The 23,611-nt window shown below is 39.7% G+C and overlaps 1 protein-coding gene across 5 annotated transcripts in view; it reads left to right on the top strand.

Moving 5' to 3' along the window:
• PTBP2 (polypyrimidine tract binding protein 2) overlaps positions 1–23,611 on the top strand; it is an 85,571-nt gene that overhangs the window by 44,926 nt on the left and 17,034 nt on the right. For all 5 annotated transcript variants that reach the window (XM_034780125.1, XM_034780124.1, XM_034780123.1 and 2 more), the window contains 3 exons: positions 3,404–3,568; positions 3,649–3,759; positions 16,633–16,828. In XM_034780125.1, coding sequence (XP_034636016.1) covers positions 3,404–3,568; positions 3,649–3,759; positions 16,633–16,828 — 472 coding nt within the window. The remainder of the gene's footprint in view (positions 1–3,403; positions 3,569–3,648; positions 3,760–16,632; positions 16,829–23,611) is intronic.

The following is a 23,611-nucleotide window of genomic DNA, read 5'->3' as shown; positions in this document are numbered from 1 at the left end:
TCTTCCAAAACAGTTGTAATACATTTCTTTTAATAGAACATGGAACTGTTTCAACGATAACATAGCAGGGGTGGTAAAGATCGTCTTAGTATTTGAGGTTGCTGTATCCTACAAAGAATGGGGAAAAGAAGCATTGACCCTTCACTGTTCAAATGTTAATATATTCATGTTCATTCTTGTGTTCCCTTTTCGATCAGACTAATGCTGTCTGTTGTGACAATCTACAGTTTCTATTACTCTCTTGTCATACTTAAGTCATTTCTAGTATAATAGTGTGTTAATGGCAAATTATTTTTTTTATTATGTTTTTAAGAGAAGTTTTCTGAAACCCTCTGGTTGATATTTTTGCTTTCTGCTAAAATTAAGTTCAGTATTAATTTCCCTGCCTGGCACTACAAACATACTAGATCTTTTGGAGCTCTGAGTATTCTCCTATCCATTAAAGAAATATTTTAGATTGTACGTTTAAAAAGTGCCAGCTGTAAGAAATGGGTACTTAAAGGTAAATAGAATGAAGTTTGTAAAGGGAACGATTAAACATGCCACCAATAAGTGGTGGATTCATGTACAACTTTAAACAATAGGAACACTATCAGTCATGTATTTGCCTTTCATTTTCTTTGGGGTCCTGTGGCAACGTCAGCCTTTTGGCAGTATCCTTGCTTCCATACCACCTTTGTTTTAGCACTAAGTTGGCTCAGTCTTGCAAGCACCCTTATTTTAACCATTTTTTATTTATAATAAATTAATTGACAGTACAATGCTGTAAATATTCTGTGACATCACCAGCATGATGGAGAAATATACAGAGCAGGAGCCAGTTGGCTATGATGGGGTTGGACAGTGTAGTAACCTGCTGGAAAATTAAAAAGGAGTTATTCGCGGGTCATGTGCAGAATATCCCATTAAGTCTGGTCTGGTGGGGCATTCACCACATAATTTTGTTACCAAAATTTGAAGGTTACGTTTGAAAGCTAGCCGGTTTCATTTTTAAAGTGGGCCTTTCCTTACATTCGAGACAGAGAAATGCAAAGAAAATGAGGGTCAGTAGATTCATTGCAAAGATGAAATATGAAAAAGGTGAAAAGTACAAATGGTTAAGCTAAAGGGATGAGAGAGGGAGCTGTAATTAGAAAAGATGGGGTACCTTAAACAGCCAAGTTTTTGAACTCTGAAAGTAAAAACAATTTGCATTTATGACTCTATGAATTCCTATGATTGGTTGTCAGCAATATGGTTATTTATGAAAAAGTCTAATCACAATAGGTTTATGCCTGACTAAAAGAACAGATGTAAAAGTCATTTGAATGTTTCATGTCATTTTAATAATTTTGTGAAGATATTTTGTCCTAAAAGACATGTAAACAGAACAACAAAATAACATTAAAGTTCAGATTTAAAACAAACATTTTTTACCTTGTGTGCTGCAGTACCTAGGCACAACTAGGTGAGTTAAGAACAGAATGACTGCCATAACTGTGAATCTCCTTGATTGTCAGTTTGTCAGAATGAAATGTTTTAATATAGACTTTGTATTTTTATAAGCTTATGTATTATGACGTTCCTAGGATCAAAGGTGAAATAGTCAAATGTGGTAGAATATTATGAAACTTGAAAAATCAATTTTATGTAATACTTCATAAGTTAAATATGCAGCTGATTTTGCCTATTCAACATTACATTTTCTCAAACACCTTCAAAAATAGGGTTTCTATACAAATATTAAAAATTAAACTGAATTTTTTCCTCCTCCAAAACAATCCATTGTTTTTGTAATTTCTAAGCTGTAGACTCTACCCTGCAAATGCTTATTACAACAATCATGCTTGCTCTGGTATGTAGTCCAGTTGACCTTAGTGTAATTAAATGTAAGGAATAAGCGCACGCTGAAGAAAGAGTGTTTTCAGGCTCTGATGTAGAAAGCCAGATCAGACCAATCCTTACTTACTTGAATAGTCCTGATTGAGCTCACTTGTGTGTGTAAGAGTTTGTTGTACAACCTAAGGACCAGAACTTGCAAAAACTTTTTCCCAGATTACTCTAAGACATACATTTTAATTGACATATTACTATTTATTTAAAAAATAGAAGAATGAAGTAACTCAACCAAATGTTTGGGTGGGTTAAAAGTGATGTATTTCGTGTGTTTTTAAAAGGAAATTAACATTGTCTTCAAAATATTTTTGTCAGAGTAGCATTAACTAATACTTGACATGATACAGTAAACTTTCTTTTCCCAAGTAGTGTTCACCAGGTCTTTTTTTCTTACTTTCCTTATTCCTTAATTCGTTTCAGTGTGAGGAATATCATGTAAGTTGTGGGATCTGCAGTTGTGTATTGTCTCTGGTAATACCCTTAGAATATGCAGTATGCATTCATATGTCGATGATTGATTGATTTTTTTTTTCCTGGCATGCACACTTTTGTCTTTTCTGTTGTGTATTGTTTTACTTCTTAAAGGTACTATAATAAAACATATGAAATGAAAACCATCTTTTATGCATTTTTTCCTCAGAAAATCATCTAACCCTTTTAAAATTTGATCAATTGGCAATAGAAGTAGTTATGTAAATGTGTGCTCATGTGTTGTTACTATGTGATTATCGTAAGAATTTTTAAAACTGTGCTTGTTGCTTTAAGAAACTCTTGGGATTTTTGTTTTTAAGAGGATGGATAATACAAACTGTAGTTTGCTTATCTGTGACCACTTCATTCTGACTTTGTTCAGTTACTGTGTATTATTTCATTAAAACCACAAATTGGAATATTTTTGAAGTATCATACTTGCATTATCTTTTCCTATCAGAACCTTTTGCTTAATATTTCACTATTGTTTTGATTAACTCTAATATGAATATTGGAAATATTTAAAAAAAAAACTTCAGTTATTCAGTATATCACATTATGATTCTGTAGTTTTGTTTTTTGTTGTTGTTTTACTCCTCATTGTAAATATGGAAATATTCTTCTGAAATCCCCCAAAAGCTCACTTTTGTCCTATTAGTAGAGCACCATACTTGCTGCTAGAAAGGCCAGATACTGGCTTCATTTGAAGCCACTTCCTGTTGTTCAGTAAGAACCAATTATTATTTTCAGGGCTACTGCCTTCTCCCCTGGTAGTAGATTATGGTGGTTTCCATTATACTACCCTAATTTGGCATTGCACTTTATCGTCTAGATCTAGTAGATAGTTTAGTTTTGCTGCCATACCACTGAAGGAATATCTAAAATGTTTATCATTCTATTGTTACGTCAGTAGGTATATTTTTAAAGAGGTGAATTTTATTGTGCCAAAGGTAACTGAATATATATTGGTAGTAACAATATGAATATATCTATACGCTTCTGAACCTTTTTTCTTGAAATACTTTGTTTATAATACATATTTTTTCTTTTTATTTAGCGGGCTCAAGCTGTTCTTCAGGCAGTGACAGCAGTACAGACAACAAATACTCCCATTAGTGGAACTACTGTTAGTGAGAGTGCCGTGACTCCAGCTCAGAGTCCAGTACTTAGAATAATTATTGACAACATGTACTACCCTGTGACCCTGGATGTTCTTCACCAAGTAAGCCAGTTGTCTATGTAACTTTAGTTTATATGAGTTGTAATACATTTCTATACATATAGTCTTGTTATTTTTGACAGATATTCTCTAAATTTGGTGCTGTGTTGAAGATAATCACATTCACAAAGAATAACCAGTTTCAAGCTTTACTGCAATATGGTGATCCAGTAAATGCACAGCAAGCAAAATTGGTAAGTATAAAATTACTTTTGGGATAGTGATAACCTGTGGTGATGGAATTATTATTATTTGTGCAGGGTATTACTATGACACTGATTTAACCATACATTCCTTTATTAAATCTGAACGCCAAATGGTATTTATACAATTGCTCTAAACTTGCCTAAAACGCATAAATAATAAGCGGTTTACTACATCCAAACAATAACAAAACATTTATAAGCATTTGAGTAAGATATTTACAAATAGGCTAAACCCCAGGATGCTTACATCCATATTGATTCCAACATGGTTATTTAGCAATGAACCCTTTAAGAGTTTATTTTTTTATACCCTTCATCAATCATGTAAAGTCATTGCCAATTGCTAACTTCAGATAAAAAAAACAGTTTGAGACAATTCATCCTTAGTTCTAGTCTTAATCCACATAAGATTTACAACCTCCTTTCTTCCCAAGTCCTTTCCTCCCCTCCTTCTTGCTGACGAGCAGTTTTTCCATTGCATCTCCATTTATGTAGGCTTTAACACCGGTATGCAGGGTGGGAAGGCTTATGCTGGCTTCTTTTAAGACAGACTCCTTTTGTCTGATTTAAAACCATCCGCAGTCCCCCCCTAAACATCAGAGGCCTTCTTTTTAGAAACTTCCCCATATCTTATTAGTTATTCTTTGAACCAGACATCCTCTCTACATCATTCCTTCTGGCCTTATAATTTAGTATTTTCAAGCCCTGCCTTCAACTTGCTAGTCAGGGCCTTTCTTTACTGAACATGTATTCCTTAACCAAACTTAAGCTAACCCTGATTCTTTAATTACATATTTATCCTGTGTGGCTTACAAAAGATATTTGAAAAATGTGTTAGTATAAGACATTGCTAATCTTAGTAATGTCCTAAACTCTTCCCCTGCTTTTTAAAGAGAGTAATCTTTTTCATACAGAGATAATGTATACCCTAATAATTGTTGTTTTGTGTGTTGTGGTAGCACCTATAGGGCCCAATCACAGATCAGGACCACACTGTGTAAGTAAAATGAATGAGTACAGTTTTTAGTGTTAAAGTATTGGGTTAAAAAAAAATCCTTTAAAAAGCCAAAATCTGTCTTGAGCATCACAGACTGTGCCAGCTAAATTGAAAATTGACTGGAAAGGAGACAAAAGAGAACAAGAAATGACTTGCCCTTATTTAAATACATTTGAAGTACATTAGAAGTAAGAAGATTGTGTGACGAGGCCTTCTAAAAAACTAGTGGGCTGCCTGGGGGTCAGTTGAAAAGCATGATGAGATAGTGAAGTTGTTAAATGATTTTTCCATCATTCTTACTATAGAAGATAATGGGAAATTAATTTTCCAGTGGCACACTTCAAAGGAAATGAGAATGTGACCTTAACAGAAATTGAAGACTTAGTAAGGAACTTTAAAGAGCAATTTGAAAAACTCAAGTGATGTAAGTACTTGGAAGAGATGGTATTTATCTGAGTGTTGTGAAGAAAATAGTGAGGTATTGACAAGAATGTGTGCTATGAAGCCTCTGGCCCTATGGAACTTCACTCATTCAGATAGCATAAATAATGAAAAATACATTCCTCTATCACTTGTTTTCCATGAAAATGTCATTTCCTCTTGGAATAGATTCTGGACATGCTGATCTATGTTTTTGTCACCACCTCTGGATTGGATCATGATATCTGCAACTGAAGTGAAGTGAAAAAACACTGAGACAAGACTCTGGTGTACTCTGGGCTATCATGTCTGTTTTAGAGGAAGGCTTCTGGACCTTTCAGATGCCTTTCAGATGCTAACATGCACAAAGTGATACATTTCAGTCACAAACATTGTCTTAGGGGACGTCTACATTGCAGTTAGACACAGAAGGCTGGCCCATGCCAGCTGACTTGGGCTAAGGGGCTGCTTAATTGCATTGTAGATGTTTGGGCTCAGGAGGTAGCCTGGGCTCTGAGACCTTGTGAGTGGGGGAGGATCCCAGAGCTTGGGCTCCAGCCAAGCCCAAATGTCTTAGCTTGAGCACGAGTCAGCTGGCACGGGCCAACTGTGGGTATCTGATTGCAGTGTAGACATAACCTAAGATTTATAGAGGAACAGCATTGCCAGTTCTCTGTATTGACATTGAGACTTGTATGAGTATTCCATATTTTAATGACAGTAGTCGGGGCCTACCTGGAGCCAGGCTGGAGTGCATGTGTCTCACCTTCTGGATGATGGGCTAATTCAAGGATACTGCCATGTAGGAGCCCCCAAAATAGTTTGTCAACACCATGGTTCTGGCATCCCTATCTGAATTCTTAAGTCCCAAGGTGTCCCTCAGAGACCATTTGAGGACATCGTACGTCTAGGAAGAAGATTTGTCATAGCTGGTCATTTTGAACTATACTTGTGAGTGTTATGGTTATCCCTAACTGTATGCATAGTACATGTGACATATCTCCATATGGATAACCTCATTAAAACCTAAATCGTAGTGGAAGCAAGTTCCAGAGGGACTTTCCCATCCCATCTGAATGATAACTTCAGGGCAACTCCTCCCTAATGATAGGCTATGGATCTTCTTCTGCTAGGACTAGATTTCCAGTTTTAACTAATGTAGTTTTATAATGTGTAAGAGATGTAGTCATCCTGGGATGGACTAAGGATTTTCAGACATTCAGAATCCTAAAGGTGATCTTTTTTTAAATAGGCTATTATTTCTGTATAAGCAAGCAGGGACCTCTGGATTTCAGCTCTTGTGTCAGGAAGCATAGTAGATGCAAAAGCAGGCTTTGTCTTGGGAGTTCCCATTTTCCTGGAGAAGAACATATGCTACAAGTGGTCCCTGGATCAAGGATTTCTCCATATGATACCAGGAGATGACCATATTTGTCAGGATCCCGTCTCCATACTGTGAATGTGAAGGGTTCTATATGCTTATCCATCAGTACCTCTGCTCTCCATCAGTACTTGCAAAGATTCTGGCCAACCTCAGAAGAGATAAGGTTTCAGTATTCTTGATGGTGCTCCATACTGCCCCAAGCAGTTACAGTTTTCATGTCTGCTGCAAGGGGTCATCTTGTTCTCTTTGCCTCACTCCTGGCAAGAAGGAACTCCTGAGATTCAGTGTTCTTGAGTTATGTGCTTCAAGTTGTTCTTACGCTTTCAGGTGGTGACAGATGGAATTACAGTTCTAAGTTGAAAATACAAACAAGCACAGATGGATGCTTTTAAGTGCCCTCTATACATGCCTGACTACCTTTGTCTTTCTGAATTAAAGTCTAATTGCATTTCTCTTAATTTGATGATTCTTTCTGCCCATTGTAAACCAGTTGAATGTAAATCTATCTCCCTTTCCCCCTCCCCCATTTTGTGGCCTGTTACTGTGGTTTGGACATAGCTCAAAATCAGCTATAATTAGCTATTTCTCTGCCTGTGAGCTCAAGATTTTTATTTTTTATGTGGAAGATAACTTTCTGGTGGCAGTGGCATTAGCTTGCTAAGTGGGTGAGCTTTCAGCTGTAATGACTGGATCTATCTTATACCAAATATCAAGAGATACAGTTGGTCTTGCTAATTCATCAAATATTTCTTCCAAAGATGGTAACTGAATTCCTCCCTGTTAAGCCAATCATTCTCCTGGAACTTTTTCTGTATTTGCATGTCTGTTTTAGTGAGGTCTTTCTCCACAAGTCACATTAGAAGGCTTTTGGGATTCTACGTGTAGCAGACAAAATTTCTATCATAGGTTCCATATCTAAATGGCTGGCAGACTGTATTTCCTATTGCTATCCTATCTCCTAGAACTGGAAGGGACCTTGAAAGGTCATCGAGTCCAGCTCCCTGCCTTCACTAGGAGGACTAAGTACTGATTTTGCCCCAGATTCCTAAGTGGCCCCCTCAAGGATTGAACTCACAACCCTAGGTTTAGCAGGCCAATGCTCAAACGACACCGGGCAGGCCTGCAGCCTACCCCTTGCACAGTTTGTATAATGTGAGGCAAGGCAGTTTCTGATGCCAGCCTGAGTCTGTCTTTAATTTGACATATGCAAAGCAGCCACATGGCAGCAACCATCATACAAAGCATTGTTGCCTAGATTGAACTATAGTGGATGGAGTTTCTGTCCCTCAGTGCTGTTGAGCCAATGACCAAACTCTCTCGCCCTCTATTAGTTTTGTTTCTCTTCAGGCATCTCATATTTGAATTGGCGAATTTTTGAAAGTTAGAATATTGGTCATTTGTCTATTTTTGTGCGGTGCCTGTTATAGTATTACTTCTTTTATTTTGAGACATCCATTGAGTCAGAGTGAGAATTCTATGGGATAATGCCTTTCTAAAGGAGAGCGAGCGAGGAAGAGAATGTGTCTGTCTGTCTAATTGTTTTTTTTTCCCTAAGCACATTTTTTAGCCTTTTTTTTTTTTTTTGGTGGTGGTTAATTTTTTACACCTGTGACTAGTTTGAGAGGTCTTGATTTATCCTCCACAATTAGAGAGCTGACTAGAAGATTCTAGGAAATGAGGTAATGGCAGTTTGTTGGACCATGATCAGTGAGAAGGTCTTAAATGGATAGTCCTGCTGCTACTACTGCAGCCTTTGAGCACTCAAAAGCTTTGAACTTTGGGAAATTCTGCCCTGTCTTGTGCTGGGAGCAGAAGACCCAAGAGTAAGAATTCTGTGAAATAATAGTTTCAAAAAAGAAGAATTCCAGGTGAGTAATTTTTCATTGTTAATATCCATTGTGCTATGAATCTAAATGAGAATTTGAAATTATCTCATTCTTTGCTTTTAGGAAAATTTCAATGCATAATTGTTTCAACTAGTTATAAAAAATGAAACTTGCAAAGAATTTCCTAAAAAATTAAGTGTAATTAAGGAAATGGGCATCAGTCAACTGGACTATCATGTGACGTAGATTTCAACATAGTATTTGAATGTGGCCTTCTGTATTTGTATTTGGTGAGTAGTGAGGACCTCACAGAAGAAATTATTGTAGAGGACAACCCTTGGTTCGAGCGATCATGCGCTAATTCAGTTCAAACTAAATGGAAGGATAAACAAAAATAGATCTGTGACTAGGGTTTTTGATTTCAAAAGGGCTAACTTTAAAAAATTAAGGAAAGTTAGGGAAGTGGATTGGACTGAAGGACTTGTGGATCTAAAGGCGGAGGAGGCCTGAAATTACTTCAAATCAAAGTTTCAGAAACTATCAGAAGCCTGAATCCCAAGAAAGGGGAAAAAATTCATAGGCAGGAGTTGTAGACCAAGCTGGATGAGCAAGCATCTCAGAGAGGTGATTAAGAAAAAGCAGAAAGCTTACAAGAAGTGGAAAATGGGAGGGATCAGGAAGGAAAAGTACCTTATTGAGGTCAGAACATGTAGGGATAAAGTGAGAAAGGCTAAAAGTCATGAAAAGGAAATTAAAACCAATAGTAAAAGGTTCTCTATCCATATAAATAAGAAGAAAACAAAGAAAGAAGCAGTGAGGCTGCTAAACACTGAGGATGGAGTGGAGGTTAAGGATAATCTAGGCATGGCCCAAAATCTAAACAAATACTTTGCTTCAGTCTTTAATGAGGCTAATGAGGAGTTTTGGGATAATGGTAGGATGACAAATGGGAGTGAGGATATGGAGGTAGATATTACCACATCCAAGGTAGAAGCCAGACTTGAACACTTAATGTAACTAAATCGGGGGACTCAGATAATCTTCAAGAATTTTAAAGGAACTGGCACATGAAATTGCAAGCCAATTAGCAAGAATTTTTAATGAATCTGTAAACTCAGGGTTGTACCATAGGACTGGAGAATTGCTAACATAGTTCCTATTTTTAAGAAAGGGAAAAAAGTGATCCGGGTAACTATAGGCCTCTTAGTTTGACATCTGTAGTATGCAGGGTCTTGGGGAAAAAAATTGAAGGAGAAAGTAGTTAAGGACATTGAGGTCAATGGTAATTGGGACAAAAAACAACATGGTTTTACAAAAGGTAGATCGTGCCAAACCAACCTGATCTTCTTTGAGAAGGTAACAGATTTTTTTAGACAAAGGAAACGCAGTGGATTTAGTTTACCTCAATTTCAGTAAGGCATTTGATACGGTTCCACATGGGGAATTATTAGCTAAATTGGAAAAGATGGGGATCAATATGAAAATTCAAAGGTGGATAAGGAACTGGTTAAAGGGGAGACTACAACGGGTCATACTAAAAATGAACTGTCAGGCTGGAGGGAGGTTACTAGCGGAGTTCCTCAGGGATTGGTTTTGGGACCAATCTTATTTAATCTTTTTATTACTGACCTTGGCACAAAAAGTGGGAATGTGCTAATAAAGTTTGTGGATGACACAAAGCTGGGAGGTATTGCCAATACAGAGAAGGACTGGGATATCATACAGGAAGATCTGGATGACCTTGTAAACTGGAGATAAAGTAATAGGATGAAATTTAATAGTGAAAAGTGCAAGGGCATGCATTTAGGGATTAATAACAAGAATTTTTATTATAAACTGGGGACGCATCAGTTGAAAGTAACAGAGGAGGAGAAGGACCTCATAGTATTGGTTGATCACAGGATGACTATGAGTTGGCAATGTGATATGGCCATGAAAAAAGCTAATGTGGTCTTGGGATGCATCAGGCAAGGTATTTCCAGTAGAGATAAGGAGGTGTTAGTACCGTTATACAAAGGCACTAGTGAGACCTTATCTGGAATACTGTGTGCAGTTCTGGTCTCCCATGTTGAACAAGGATGAATTCGAACAGGAACAGAGAAGGGCTACTAGGATGATCCGAGGAATGGAAAACCTGTCTTATGAAAGGAGACTCAAAGAGCTTGGCTTGTTTAGCCTAACCAAAAGAAGGCTATGGGGAGATACGATTGCTCTCTATAAATATGTCAGAGGGATAAATACCAGGGAGGGGGAGGAATTATTTAAGCTAAGAACCAATGTGGACACAAGAACAAATGGATATAAACTGGCCATCAGGAAGTTTAGACTTGAAATTAGACGAAGGTTTCTAACCATCAGAGGAGTGAAGTTCTGGAACAGCCTTCCAAGGGGAGCAGTGGAGGCAAAAGACATATCTGTCTTCAAAACTAAGCTTGATAAGTTTATGGAGGGGATGGTATGATGGGATAGCCTAATTTTGGCAATTAATTGATCTTTGACTATTAGCGGTAAATATGCCCAATGGCCTGTGATGGGATGTTAGATGGGGAGGGATCTGAGTTACTACAGAGAATTCTTTCCTGGGTGTCTGGCTGGTGAGTCTTGCCCACATCCTCAGGCTTTAGCTGATTGCTATATTTGGGGTCAGGACGGAATTTTCCTCCAGGGCATATTGGCAGAGGCCCCGGGGGGGGGGTTCGCCTTCCTCTGCAGCGTCAGGCACTGGTCACTTGCTGGAGGATTTTCTGCACCTTGAAGTCTTTAAACCATGATTTGAGGACTTCAGTGGCTCAGACATAGGTTAAGGGTTTGTTATGGGAGTGGGTGGATGAGATTCCATGGCTTGCATTGTGCAGGAGGTCGGACTAGACGTTCATAATGGTCCCTTCTGACCTTAAAGTCTATGATTCTATAATTTGTATTTAATAGAATCACTTATTAATCATATATTGGTTTAATATGAGCACAATTTTTTCCAAACAAATAATAAAACTTAATCAGCTGTGAAAACCTCAACTATTACTCTCCTGTATTAAGCTCTTTAATTAGAGCTTATTTAGTCATAAGATTTGTTGCTGGGAAGTACAGAAAAATAGTTCTTATTAAGAACCACTAACATGAAAAATAACACTGATGTGACTTTCCTTAAACAAAAATAAAATTTGAAAATTCATATATAGATGTTCAGTATTTTAGAAACCTCTAAAAGGGCCTGATACATGCATCAACTCCATTTGGAATTAGAAAAATACACAATTCTTTGAGTTGATACAGCCATGTATTCCACTTAGATGTGTGCACCCCCAGCACGTGTGAGCTGGAGAATTTTGCCTAGTCATACCTGTAGAGGAGCCGCGCTTGTCTCTTGTAACCAGAGCTCCCCTCTGGCTGTATGAGGCGGCGGCACCACCCCAACCCCCCTCAGTTCCTTCTTACTGCTCATGGCCGGAGTTGGAGCTGTGTGTGGTTCCTAACTTCACAACCTCTCTATTTCTTAGTGACCTTTCCAGCAGTATACAGTTAATTAGCACCCTTGATATAGTGTTAGTTTTAGTTAGCTTTAGTTTAAGTACCGTATATACTCGTTCATAAGCCGAATTTTTTTAGTAAAAAGGGAAGGGGGTCGGCTTATGAATAGGTATAGAGAGGTATCAGAGAAGGGGGTCGGCTTATGAATAGGTATAGAGAGGGAGAGGTAGGACACAGCCCCCAACAGAAGGCAAGGAGAGGCAGCACAGCTAGCAGAATCAGAAGGGGCCAGAGTCTCTCTGCGTCTGGCCACTCTGCTCTCCCCCCAGCCTCCGAAGCAGCTGCAGCTCAGGGGCTGGCAGGCTGCAGCCATGCCGCCTGGCCCAGCCTGCCAGAGCAGGCTGTAGCTGTGCCGCCCGGCCCGGCCAACCGGAGCAGGCTGCGGCCACGCCGCCCAGCCTGCCAAAGCAGCTCTGGCCAGGCCAGAGACATCCTCCCCTGGCCCGCCCCAGCTAAGGTGGAAAGGGATGGGATGGGGAGAGGGGATGGGCTAAGGCGGGAGTCATGTGGGGGGGGTTCACAGGGATTACTCCCCTGACCCCAGCTTCTCTCTCTCTTCCCCCCTCCCCCTGAAAATTTTCCCACCAGTTGCTGTCCAAGCCCGTCAGGGTAAGCCGCTGGCGGGCCGGGACACTTTGTTTACTTAGGTTTTCTCCGTGCCTGCGGACGCTCGAGGTGAACAAACCGGCTCGGCCCGCCAGAGGCTTATCCTGATGGCCCGGGAGCCAAAGTTTGCCAACCTCTGATTTATAAAGTCGGCTTATGAATGGGTCATAAAAAAATTCCATTTTTACTCCTCCATCTTGGGGGGGGGTCGGCTTATAAACTAACTGGCTTATGATCGAGTATATACGGCATTTCTCTGGTGATGTCCTCACCAGGCTTTAAACACTGCCCATCATGTGAGGGGGCAATTCCCAACAACAATCCCCACATACAGTACTTGCTGTGCTTAGGGGAAGCCCACATCAAGGATCGGTGTTCGATTTGCAAATCATTCACACGATGGACTCAGGTGGCACGGGAACTTTGTCTAAAGCAGCACCTGCTCGAACAGGCAGTGCAGCGTTGGACTCTGTGTTAGATCAGAGGTCGCCCTCAGGTTCTGAGAGTTTTACCACTTCCTGCTCTGGAGCTGGTACCTCTCCAAAGAGACGGAGGAGTCCTTCCCCATTGAGTGTGGCGAGAAGAAGGTCGCATGAGACTGATTAAGGTTGTTCCAAGTTGCATGGTGTCTTGTCTTTCCAGAAGAGACGCAGCCTGGTACAGTGTGAATGCTGACATGCAGGAAAGAGCAGGAACCGTCAACCACTCCCTGATACCATGCAGGGAGGATGGAGATCCTGTACTGTTGACTCTGGTTCCGACCCCTGCTTCTCGATCACAGAGGTTCCAATCTACATCTCACTTAAAGGTGAAATCACTGGCCAGGTCTGTGGTGGTGACAGTTGATCTGCCACAAGCCCAGGCACCAGTGAATCTTTCCCTTGCAGAGCATCCAGAGTTGTCGCATCCAGGTCTCATCAGTCCTGGAGTAGGATCTGGCACAGTTAACCATTTTATCTTCATCCCCGGATGATTCCTTTGTGCCTGGCTCTTCCGCTCCTTTGGTATTTGAGTATTTCAAGGCATACCAGGATCTTTTGTAGTTCATGGCTGCTTCTCTGGGTATTCAAGCAGAGTTCCTGCAGGAGAATACCGATAAATTGTTGGATATCTTGCAGCTGCCTTCCCCTTTTAGTCGCCCTCCCTATTAATGATGAGCTCTGAGAGCCTGCTAAGTTCTCTGAAGCAATCCAGCTTCAGTACTGCCTATTGCGAAGCACATGGAGAAATGCTACTTCATTCCAGTACAGCGATTTGAGGGTTTTACTTACATCCAGCCCCAGATATCCTGGTCGTAACTGCTGTGAACAATAGAGCCTGACAGAGCAGATGTAAGTCAACTCCTAAGGATAAGAACGCTAAATGTATGGACCTGATGTATCCCCTGAAGCCTCGAGGGAGGAATTTCAAGCATTTATCACCAAAGACTGGTTGGTGGTAGTGATAACATCCACAAGGAGGGTTGCAGGCACTGATGGCCTCCTTATACACAATTCTCTAAGGACAAAGTGATTTACTACCACACCTGAAATTTTTGTCTAAAGTGGTTTCTCAGTTTCATTTGAACCAGGCACTATATTTACCTGTGTCCTTTCCAAAGCTGCATTCATCTCCATACATTAGATATCAGGTGATGTCTAGCCTTCTATCTGGACAGGACTAAACCATTTCTTGATTCTCCTCACCTGTTTGTGTCATACGAAGTGGTCCCTTCACAGACAATCTCTAAATGGATAACATCCTGTATCAAGGCTGCCTATAAAAAAAACTTTGGCTATGCCTCCTCAGAGGGTGCAAGCTCATTTGATGAGAGCACAAGCAAAGTCAGTAGCGTTCCTCAGTGCTGTCTCAATATTGGACATTTGCAGGGCTGCTATATGGTCATTCATATACCTATTTATGAACTAAACCTGTCACATTGTCTGAAGCGGCTCACCACTGTGAATTACTATCTCAAGGCAGACTGTCAGAAAACGAGGGCAGACACCCCAAACTGGTTGTATGTTCTATAATTAGATTACACCAAGCCAGTAACAAATGTGAGCTCCTAGCTCACTATACCAGTCTTAACACAGTGGAGTCACAGACAAATCCCGTTACCCTCTCCAGCCTATCTTGCCAACCAGACAAATTAAACTTTGTGATAAAAGGTTATTTAAACCTAAAATCATGCCACATCAGGTTTCTCCCAGTCCCAAGAGACCAGTTACTCACCCTAGATCAATTGGTACTCCAGACCTTACACCAAACACAATGGTCGCAGTCAGTTCTGTAGTAAACTGTCTATAGGTTTATTAGCTAAGAAAAAAGAATGAATTATTGAGAGGCTAGGGCAGGTAAAATATAACAGGTACAGTTTGTAACTCCAAATGGTGGCAGTGATGTAATAGACACCAGTTTCCCAAAAGTCTTTCAGGGCTACCCAGAATAACTCTGGGGATCTCTGTTTTCTCGTTCAGTTTTTTTGCCATGTTAGAATCCAAACAGTCCAGAGATACAGGAGCCTTTCTTTGAATTCATGTTTATATCTTCTCACAGAAGACAAGCTGACAGTCTATCTACCCATGTGCGCCTTTCCTTTGATGATGATGGTTGAGGAATGCACTTAGATTTTTGACCTCCAACCACATATATCAGTGGTCCCCAAATGTTTTATCTCGCGCCCCTCCCCCATGGAGCTGGAAGCACAGACAGGGGTAAGGGGGCCGAGGCCTGCGGCAGGGCTGGCGGCTGGGACCCCTAGCACGGGGCCAGGAGCGGAGCTGGGCGAAGCTCCCTCCCCATCCCCTGTGGGGGCTGGTCTGGGACCCAGCTGTGCCCCTTCCTCTAACATTACTCCACGCCCCCTGTGGGGGCACACCGCACAGATTGAAGATTTCTGATATACATAATGGCCATTTGCTTGAAATTAACTTTTTCTGTTAAAGCCCTTAAGTCTGTCATTAGCATTTCACAAGATTTCTTTGATGTGTAATTTAGTTGCAAGGGTATTTACCATGTAAATGTTTGCTATTACATTATGACAGGAATAGATAAGTGAAAACAATACAAGTAATTTTCTACTAGTTTCTATGAAGTTTAAACATCTGAATACATACTATACATTCAACAATTACTTCGATCTATCCTAATAGAAAGTAAATTGTCCTGAATACACTCTTACATCTAACAATTGCTTTTGTGTACTGCTTGTGAGTCACCTAAATGGAATACATGGCTCCATGTACTCAAGGAAGAAGAAATTGTTAAAGATGAGATGCAGACATGTATTCCACGACCCATCCTATGTCCCCTCTGCATTGGAGCCTAGTCTCTGGGTGTTCTGTGCAAAGGAACTGCAGGGGGTCGAAGCAGCACCACCTCATATAGCCAGGGGAGGGATTATGGCCACAAGGCGCAAGCATCATCCCTTTGTGAGTACTGCTAGGCAGAATTCTCCAGCTCTGGTGCGGTGGACACGCACACAGCTAAGCGGAATACTGCTGCATCACATCTCGAACCACAGTAACAGTAAGGAATTGTTTGTTTTAAAAAATTGCCTTAAAATAGGTATAGCAGATCTCTTTTTCATTTATCTTTTAAGTGTTGATGCTGCTCTTGTTTAACAGTAGAACAAAAAACATTCTACTAGAACAATGCAAATACTGTGATTCTCCACATAACCACTTTTTACATATTATTTTAATGCTTTTTATTTAGTCTTCTGTCTCTCTCTAATGCCCCTTTAAAAAGAATGCTTTATTGTGGTTTTAACTTTTGGAAACTTTATAGTATATCTGCATTAAACCTGAGTTAAATACCAAGCAGCGTGTAAAACGGGCTAATTCAGTAGATCTGACAAACGAGGTCTCAAGTTTTGCTGCACTAAAATGCTACTATAAATCTCCCGGTATTTTGGTATGCAAAATTTTGCAAGGTAATGGAATTCAAAAAGCTTCCAGGAATGACCTTTATGAGCTACGTAATGCGTTTGATCTTTATTGGTTTTTAAACTAAATAATTTTAGTTTAAATGGACAAAAGTGTGCTCACTTTTATCAGACTTCAGCAGTTGTGACCAAGCAATATTGTGTATTATTAAATACATTTTTCCTCTTTCAGGCATTAGATGGTCAAAATATTTATAATGCTTGCTGTACCCTACGGATTGATTTTTCCAAACTGGTGAATTTAAATGTGAAGTACAACAATGATAAAAGTAGGGACTATACTCGACCTGATCTTCCATCTGGTGATGGGCAACCAGCATTGGACCCAGCTATTGCTGCAGCATTTGCAAAGGAGACGTCACTTCTAGGTATGATTTTAATTTTCAAAACACTTCCCTCCCCATTCCCAATTAATCAAATGCAGTTTTTTTATTATTAATCATTGTAATTATTTAATGTTTATATTATGGTAGAGCCCAAAGATATGTTAGAGTTGTTTTCAGTTGCGGTGTGCAATTCTAGTAAGACAGACAGTTTCTGCCCCTGCAAGCTTATTGTATAAATAGATGAGAGAGAAACAAGAATAGGACAGAATATACACATCAAAAGTTTTTGTCTAGTTTTCTACATTTTTTAAATTTCCCCAAACCATCCTTCCTTTTGTGCCGGTGTCAGTCAACTTCCTCCACCGTTGGTGACCTACAGTGTCTTCCTTTCATCCGGCCCACCTTATGGCGAAATCTTTGGGACTTGATATTGGTCTTGTTAATATCAAGGAAGCTTCTCTATTGACTTCACAGGAACAGGATCTGTGTCCTTATTGGCACTGTAAGCAGGTCATGAAATTTTGGCTTGTTTTCATATATGCAGTGTCCATTTTCTTCAACTAAGAAAGATGCTTTGAGGAAGAAGTGTCATCCTATAATTTTTATAAAAAATACCAAAGAAATAAAAGAGCAGATGACAAAAAGGAGACCATGTATACAAAGAAATTCCATTTTAGCATTTTATTTTTCATAATTATTGAATTTTTTTCCTTTATATAGATCAGCACTCTTATCTCTAGCGCTTCGTTATGCAAGCTCAAGAGCTGATAAGATATTAGAACCCATCAGAAGAAGCAACTGAGATTCCCTGTGCAGTGCATAGATAAACATTCATAGCTTCTAACAGTCTTCTGGTTGTTGGTAGAGGCAATGCATTCAGTACTTACTGTACTTATGCTTTGAGAGAGAAAAAATTTTAATACACTATCTTGTTTTTGTTTTATCATTTTAATTTGGCATCAACCCTGTAAATTTCATGATTATATAAACTAGTAAGCTTTAACCAGTTCCTGTTCTGGATGTCCTTTATATTTTGAAGTTTTAGGGTTCATTTTGTCAGCAGAGTTTAGATTGGATTTAGAGATTTTTTACAAGACCCAATGAACGGTGTTGTGTTTATCATCTTACCCACTTCTTAGGGCCGGCTCTGGGCACCAGCGTTCCAAACTTGTGCATGGGGCGGCACTTTTCAAGGGGCGGCATTCTGTTTTTTTTCCCCTTTTTTATTTTTGCTTGGGACAGCAAAAAAACTGAAGCCGGCCCTGCCACTTATTGTTTGTTTCCTTTGGAATTGGGAAGCTAGAAGGAAGGATCAGCCATTCATGTAAAGTGCTGCATTCTTTTTTGGCAGCCAGTAAATAGCTTTTTGAAGTATTTGATTATGGGCAGAGCTGACAGCACTGTCTATTACTGAGGTTGCCCAACACTTCTGATTTCAGTTGCTCTGACCCTGTTGTCAGTTGTACATAACTTCAGTGATTTGGGCTGATGATTTCTATGCCAGATATCTGCCTAATACTGAATGTTTTTTTTAAATATTCAGCCAAAATGGCTCAGCCATTTCTGAGAACAAGGCATGGTTAAAAAATTCTGGTGACCTTTTCTTTGAGAAAGTTTAGTGCTCCCCACCCCCACTTCAGAGCAGGGACTTGAAATTTGACAGGGGATGATCTTTGTGTCAGGGATGTGCCTTTTGCCATCACAGTGAAAATCTGCCCAAATTTGGCCAAGTTGTGAGCCTTAAAAAAAAAATCACAGTTCGCACATGTTCAGAGACTTCTTAAATTTTAGCAGTTAAAAAGAGTGTTCCTACATTGGGCTTACTCCAGCCTGGGGTTGAGCAGGAATTCCACTGCAATTGCAGCTCTGGACTGCTGCGAACAATGCCAGGTCCTTGTCTGGACCCCTGAGCTGAAGGTAGGAAGCCTGTCTCTTCTGTGCTGTCAGCGTCTCCCTTCGTGGGTCCAGGCAGTGTGGAGTGAGAAGCTGCCTGATTCAGATACCATGGAGAAAAGATCTGGACCTGTGAGGGGTGGGAGGAACATAGTCTGGAACGAGGAACCTGCAGGCGAAAGTGCAGAAGACTGAATTTTGACAAGAGCCAATGGAGGGAGATTGGGACTGGGAACCAGTGGGGGTGGAGAATGTGAATGGGGGAGTGAGAGGAGAGAGATTGGATGAGTAGAAGCAGGGATCTGAGAATGACTGGGGAAGGAGACTGAGAACAAAGAGCTGAGGGTTGAAGTGGGAGAACTGGTAGTGGCTGTGTGGGGACACTGGGACCAAGACAGACTGGAAGGATGACACAAGGACTTACTGGGCAACAAGACTGGGGCTAGGACAGTGGTTCTCAACCTGGAGCCTGTACACCACTTGTGGCCCAATCAGCACATAGCTGCAGCCATGTGACATCCGCAGGGCCATATAGGTAGTATTGGATGTGGCCATATAACACATTGTGGGCTGCGTAATGGTAAATAGGTTGAGAACCACTGGGCTAGAAGTAGAAGCTTGATGAGTAGAGAAGGGCTGGTTACGTGACGAGAATGGAACTGGGAGGGTGAGCCGGGGTAGGGAAAAGACAGGACCAGGACAAGGCCAGAGTAGGGAGGATTGAGCAGAAGGATTCTCACTTCAGGGAACGGGCAGAAGACCGTACTCACTGTGTACAATTTATTCCAGAACCTGTAATGGAACCTCAGACTGCTGAATCTCACTATTCCTTTGCTGTTAGCAAATATCTGTGATTAACCACTAGTAAAGTGTGTATCTCGTTCTCCTCTAGTGTTAATCCACATATCATATAGAGAAGGACAGCCTACTACTGCTATAAATTACTCTTTTTGCTCAAGAGGCAAAGGTCTGCCCAACTCTGCTGATAACCCATTTGGATGTCGTGATCAAATTTCTATATCTTCAGTTTGCTCATTTTAAAAACTAGCAAATTACACACACATGCAAAAAAACTGCTAAAAGAACATTAGTAGGGTTGCAAAGTCAAGCCAGAGGTTAGGAAATGCAGAATTAAGGTTGTGCAACCTTAATTTGGCCATCTTGTGTACATGCATATGATTGTCTTTACATGATCACATACCATTTTTCCATAGGGCTTCTGTCTTATTCTGTGTACAGGATGGACCTGCTCTGGGGAGGAATTAGGGTTGCGTAATAAAAGAGACTGTCTGTCTGTAGAATCTCTGCTATATTTATTGCAGAAGTTGAAAGGTGTGTAATGAATGAGAGGGGATTGCAGGAACAAAGAGGATGGGTCTTAATGGTTAAAGCAGTTGAATGCTGCCTTGAGAATTGGTTTATATCCCTTCCCCTGCCACAGAGCTCCTAGGTGATACTGGGCAAGTGGCTTAAACCTTTCTTTTCACGGATGGTCAGTAATTGTGTTTCTCATTTTCTGGGTGCCTGACTTGAGACCCCAGGGTCTAATTTGTATAGGTTCTGAGCACTAACACCTGCAACTAAAGTCATTGGGAGCTGTACTTTGAAAAATATAAAGTGATATAGAATGCTAAGTTCTCTGAAAAAATCCGGTTCTAGAAGTCTCAAATTGAGCACCCAGAATTAATGAACACTTTCTTTATTTCTCTCTGCTTCAGTTCCCCATAGGTAATATGGGGATGATAACCCCTCATTTCACTGGCTGTAATGAAAATGAATGTGAAGCACTCAGATACTGTAGTAATGAGCGCCATAGAAAAGCCCATGAGGAAATTGATAATTCTGTCTTTAGAGCAGGGTTTAATTAGTGTGCAGTAAAGAAGGCATGCGGGCACACAATGAACAATGAGGAAAAAACAGAATATTGAAACTACTCTTTGTGAGCACTGTCCATTCTGTGCACTGAATGAGGCATTGATGTAGTCTATTTCAAAAAGACCTAGTTGTATTAACATAGTCATCTTTTAGTTCATGCCAGCAGGGTCTACACAGGGTAGTTAGAATGCAACACATTAAGAGTGCTCTACAGTTCACACCCCCATAGACTGGACTGCGGCACTTCTAAAAGATAAATCTTATTAGAATATGATAGAAATTGTTATTTAATGACAAAATTATTTAACATAAGAACGGCCATACTGGGTCAGACCAAAGTCTGATCTAGCCCAGTCTCCTGTCTTCAGACAGTGGCCAATGCCAGGTGCTTCAGAGAGACTGAAGAGAACAGGTAACCATCAAGTGATCCATTGCCTGTCACCAATTCCCAGCTTCTGGCAAACAGAAAAATTGATTTTTAAAAAATTGATTTTCTTTAAAAACCATAGATGATTTTTCCAGCTTATTTTAATAGGAAAAATTAATAGCATCTAGGTACATGATAAATTTCCCTTACCATCATCTATTTCATGAGTATGGAGATTTATATAATCTTTTTTTCCCCTCTGTAAAATGTTAATTTTGTTGGATAGGTCACTGCATTGAGACTCAGGACCCTTGAGTTCAGTTCCTGGCTTTTGTTGCTGGCCTGCTGAATGACCTTGGGGAAAGACACTTCCCCTTCCTGTGCCTCAGTTTCCCCATCTATAAATGGGTGTAATATACAGATTGGCTTTGTAAAGCGCTTTGAGATGTACAAGTGAAAAGTCTTGTATAAAAGCTAGTCATTATTTATTATTAAGGCTGTCAAGTGATGAAAAAATCTCGATTAATTGCACGATTAATCGCACTGTTAAACAATAATAGAATACCATTTATTTAAATATTTTGGGATGTTTTCTACATTTTCAAATATATTGATTTCAATTACAACACAGAATACAGAGTGTACAGTGCTCACTTTATATTTATTTTTGATTACAAATATTTGCACAGTAAAAAACAAAAATAGTATTTTCAATTCACCTAATACAAGTATTGTAGTGCAATCTCTTTATCATAAAAGTTGAACTTACAAACATAGAATTGTTTAAAAAAAAAAACTGCATTAAAAAACAAAACCATGTAAAACTTAGAGCCTACAAGCCCCCTCAGTCCTCCTACTTGTTCAGTTTGTTTACATTTTTTACATTTGCAGGAGATAATGCTGCTCTCTCCTTGTTTACAATGTAACTTGAAAGTGAGCACAGGCATTCACATGGCACTGTTGTAGCCAGCGTTGCAAGATATTTACATGCCAGATGCGCTAAAGATTCATATGTCCCTTTATGCTTCAACCACCATTCCAGATGACGTGTCCATGCTGATGGCGGGTTCTGCTTGATAATAATCCAAAGCAGTGTGGACTGATGCATATTCTTTTCATCATCTGAGTCAGATGCCACCTGCAGAAGGTTGATTTTCATTTTTGGTGGTTCGGGATCTTTTGAAAACATGCTCCACACCTCGTCCCTCAGATTTTGTAAGGCACTTCAGAGTCTTAAACATTGGTTCAAGTGCTGTAGCTATCTTTAGAAATCTCACATTGGTACCTTGTTTGCGTTTTGTCAAATCTGCAGTGCAAGTGTTCTTAAAACAAACAACATGTGCTGGGTCATCATCCGACTGCTATAACATGAAATATATGGCAGAATGCGGGTAAAACAGAGCAGGAGACATATAATTCTCCCCCAAGGAGTTCAATCACTAAGTAATTAACACATTATTTTTGTAATGAGCATCTTCAGCATGGAAGCATGTCCTCTGGAATGGTGGCCGAAGCAGGAAGGGGCATATGAATGTTTAGCACGTGGCACATAAATACGTTGCAATGCCAGCTACAAAAATGCCATGTGAATGCCTGTTCTCATTTTCTGGTGACATTGTAAATAAGAAGTGGGCAGCATTATCTCCTGTAAATGTAAACAAACTTGTTTATCTTAGCGACTGGCTGAACAAGAAGTAGGACTGAGTGGACTTGTAGGCTCTAAAGTTTTACATTTTTTTTGTTTTTGAGTTCAGTTATGTAACAAAAAAAAATCTACGTTTGTAAGCTGCACTTCCACGATAAAGAGATTGCACTACAGTACTTGTATGAGGTGAATTGAAAAATACTATCTTTTGTTTATCATTTTTACAGTGCAAGTATTTGTAATCAAAAGTAATATAAAGTGAGCACTGTACACTTTGTATTCTGTGTTGTAATTGAAATCAATATATTTGAAAAGGTAGAAAAACATCTAAAAATACTTAATCAATTTCAATGGATATTCTACTGTTTAACAGTGTGATTAAAACTGTGATTAATCGCGATTAATTATTTTTAATTGTGATTTTTTTTAGTTAATCGCGTGAGTTAACTGTGATTAATCAAGAGCCCTATTACAAATAAGCAAGGTGCTTTATAGAATATACAAATACAAAGTCCTCATCTGAGGAGCTTACAGTATAAGTATACACATTCAAGTGACTTAAAAATGTAGTGGGTATTAGGATAGAATAATGATCATGAGGTTGATTAAATGGCTGTGTGTTCAGATTGATGAATAGCATTTTTGTAAGGGTACTTGAGGTTGAAATAGAAAAGGGAGAGAAAATAATAAGAAATTAAAAGATCATTGGAGGTGATGGTAAGGTGGGAGGGGGTGGGAAAACATGGTGAACAGGGATAACATTAATACTGTTCCAATGATCTTGCCTATTTTTTGGTCCTATCTTACTCCTCTTCCTCACTTCTTTTTAAAAATCATTTTATTGATTGTAGGGGAATCTTGGATGGTTCTTCCTGCTGCTGCCTATCTTGAATATCTCAGAGAAAGTCTACTTGGTTAGTAGTCTGTGTGGCTTTTGTCAAGGGGAACATGGGAGGCTCTGTTCGCAGTTTAAGTGTTTATAAAGTGAAGGAATAACTGCACTGGATTGAGCCAGATATAGTTATAGGTGCAGTCAAAGCTTTTC

This window comes from Trachemys scripta, chromosome 8 (assembly GCF_013100865.1).
Source record: "Trachemys scripta elegans isolate TJP31775 chromosome 8, CAS_Tse_1.0, whole genome shotgun sequence".
Taxonomy (NCBI): Eukaryota; Metazoa; Chordata; order Testudines; family Emydidae; genus Trachemys; species Trachemys scripta.
The sequence above is the reverse complement of the archived record's forward strand: the minus strand, read 5'-3'. Positions and strand labels throughout refer to the sequence as shown.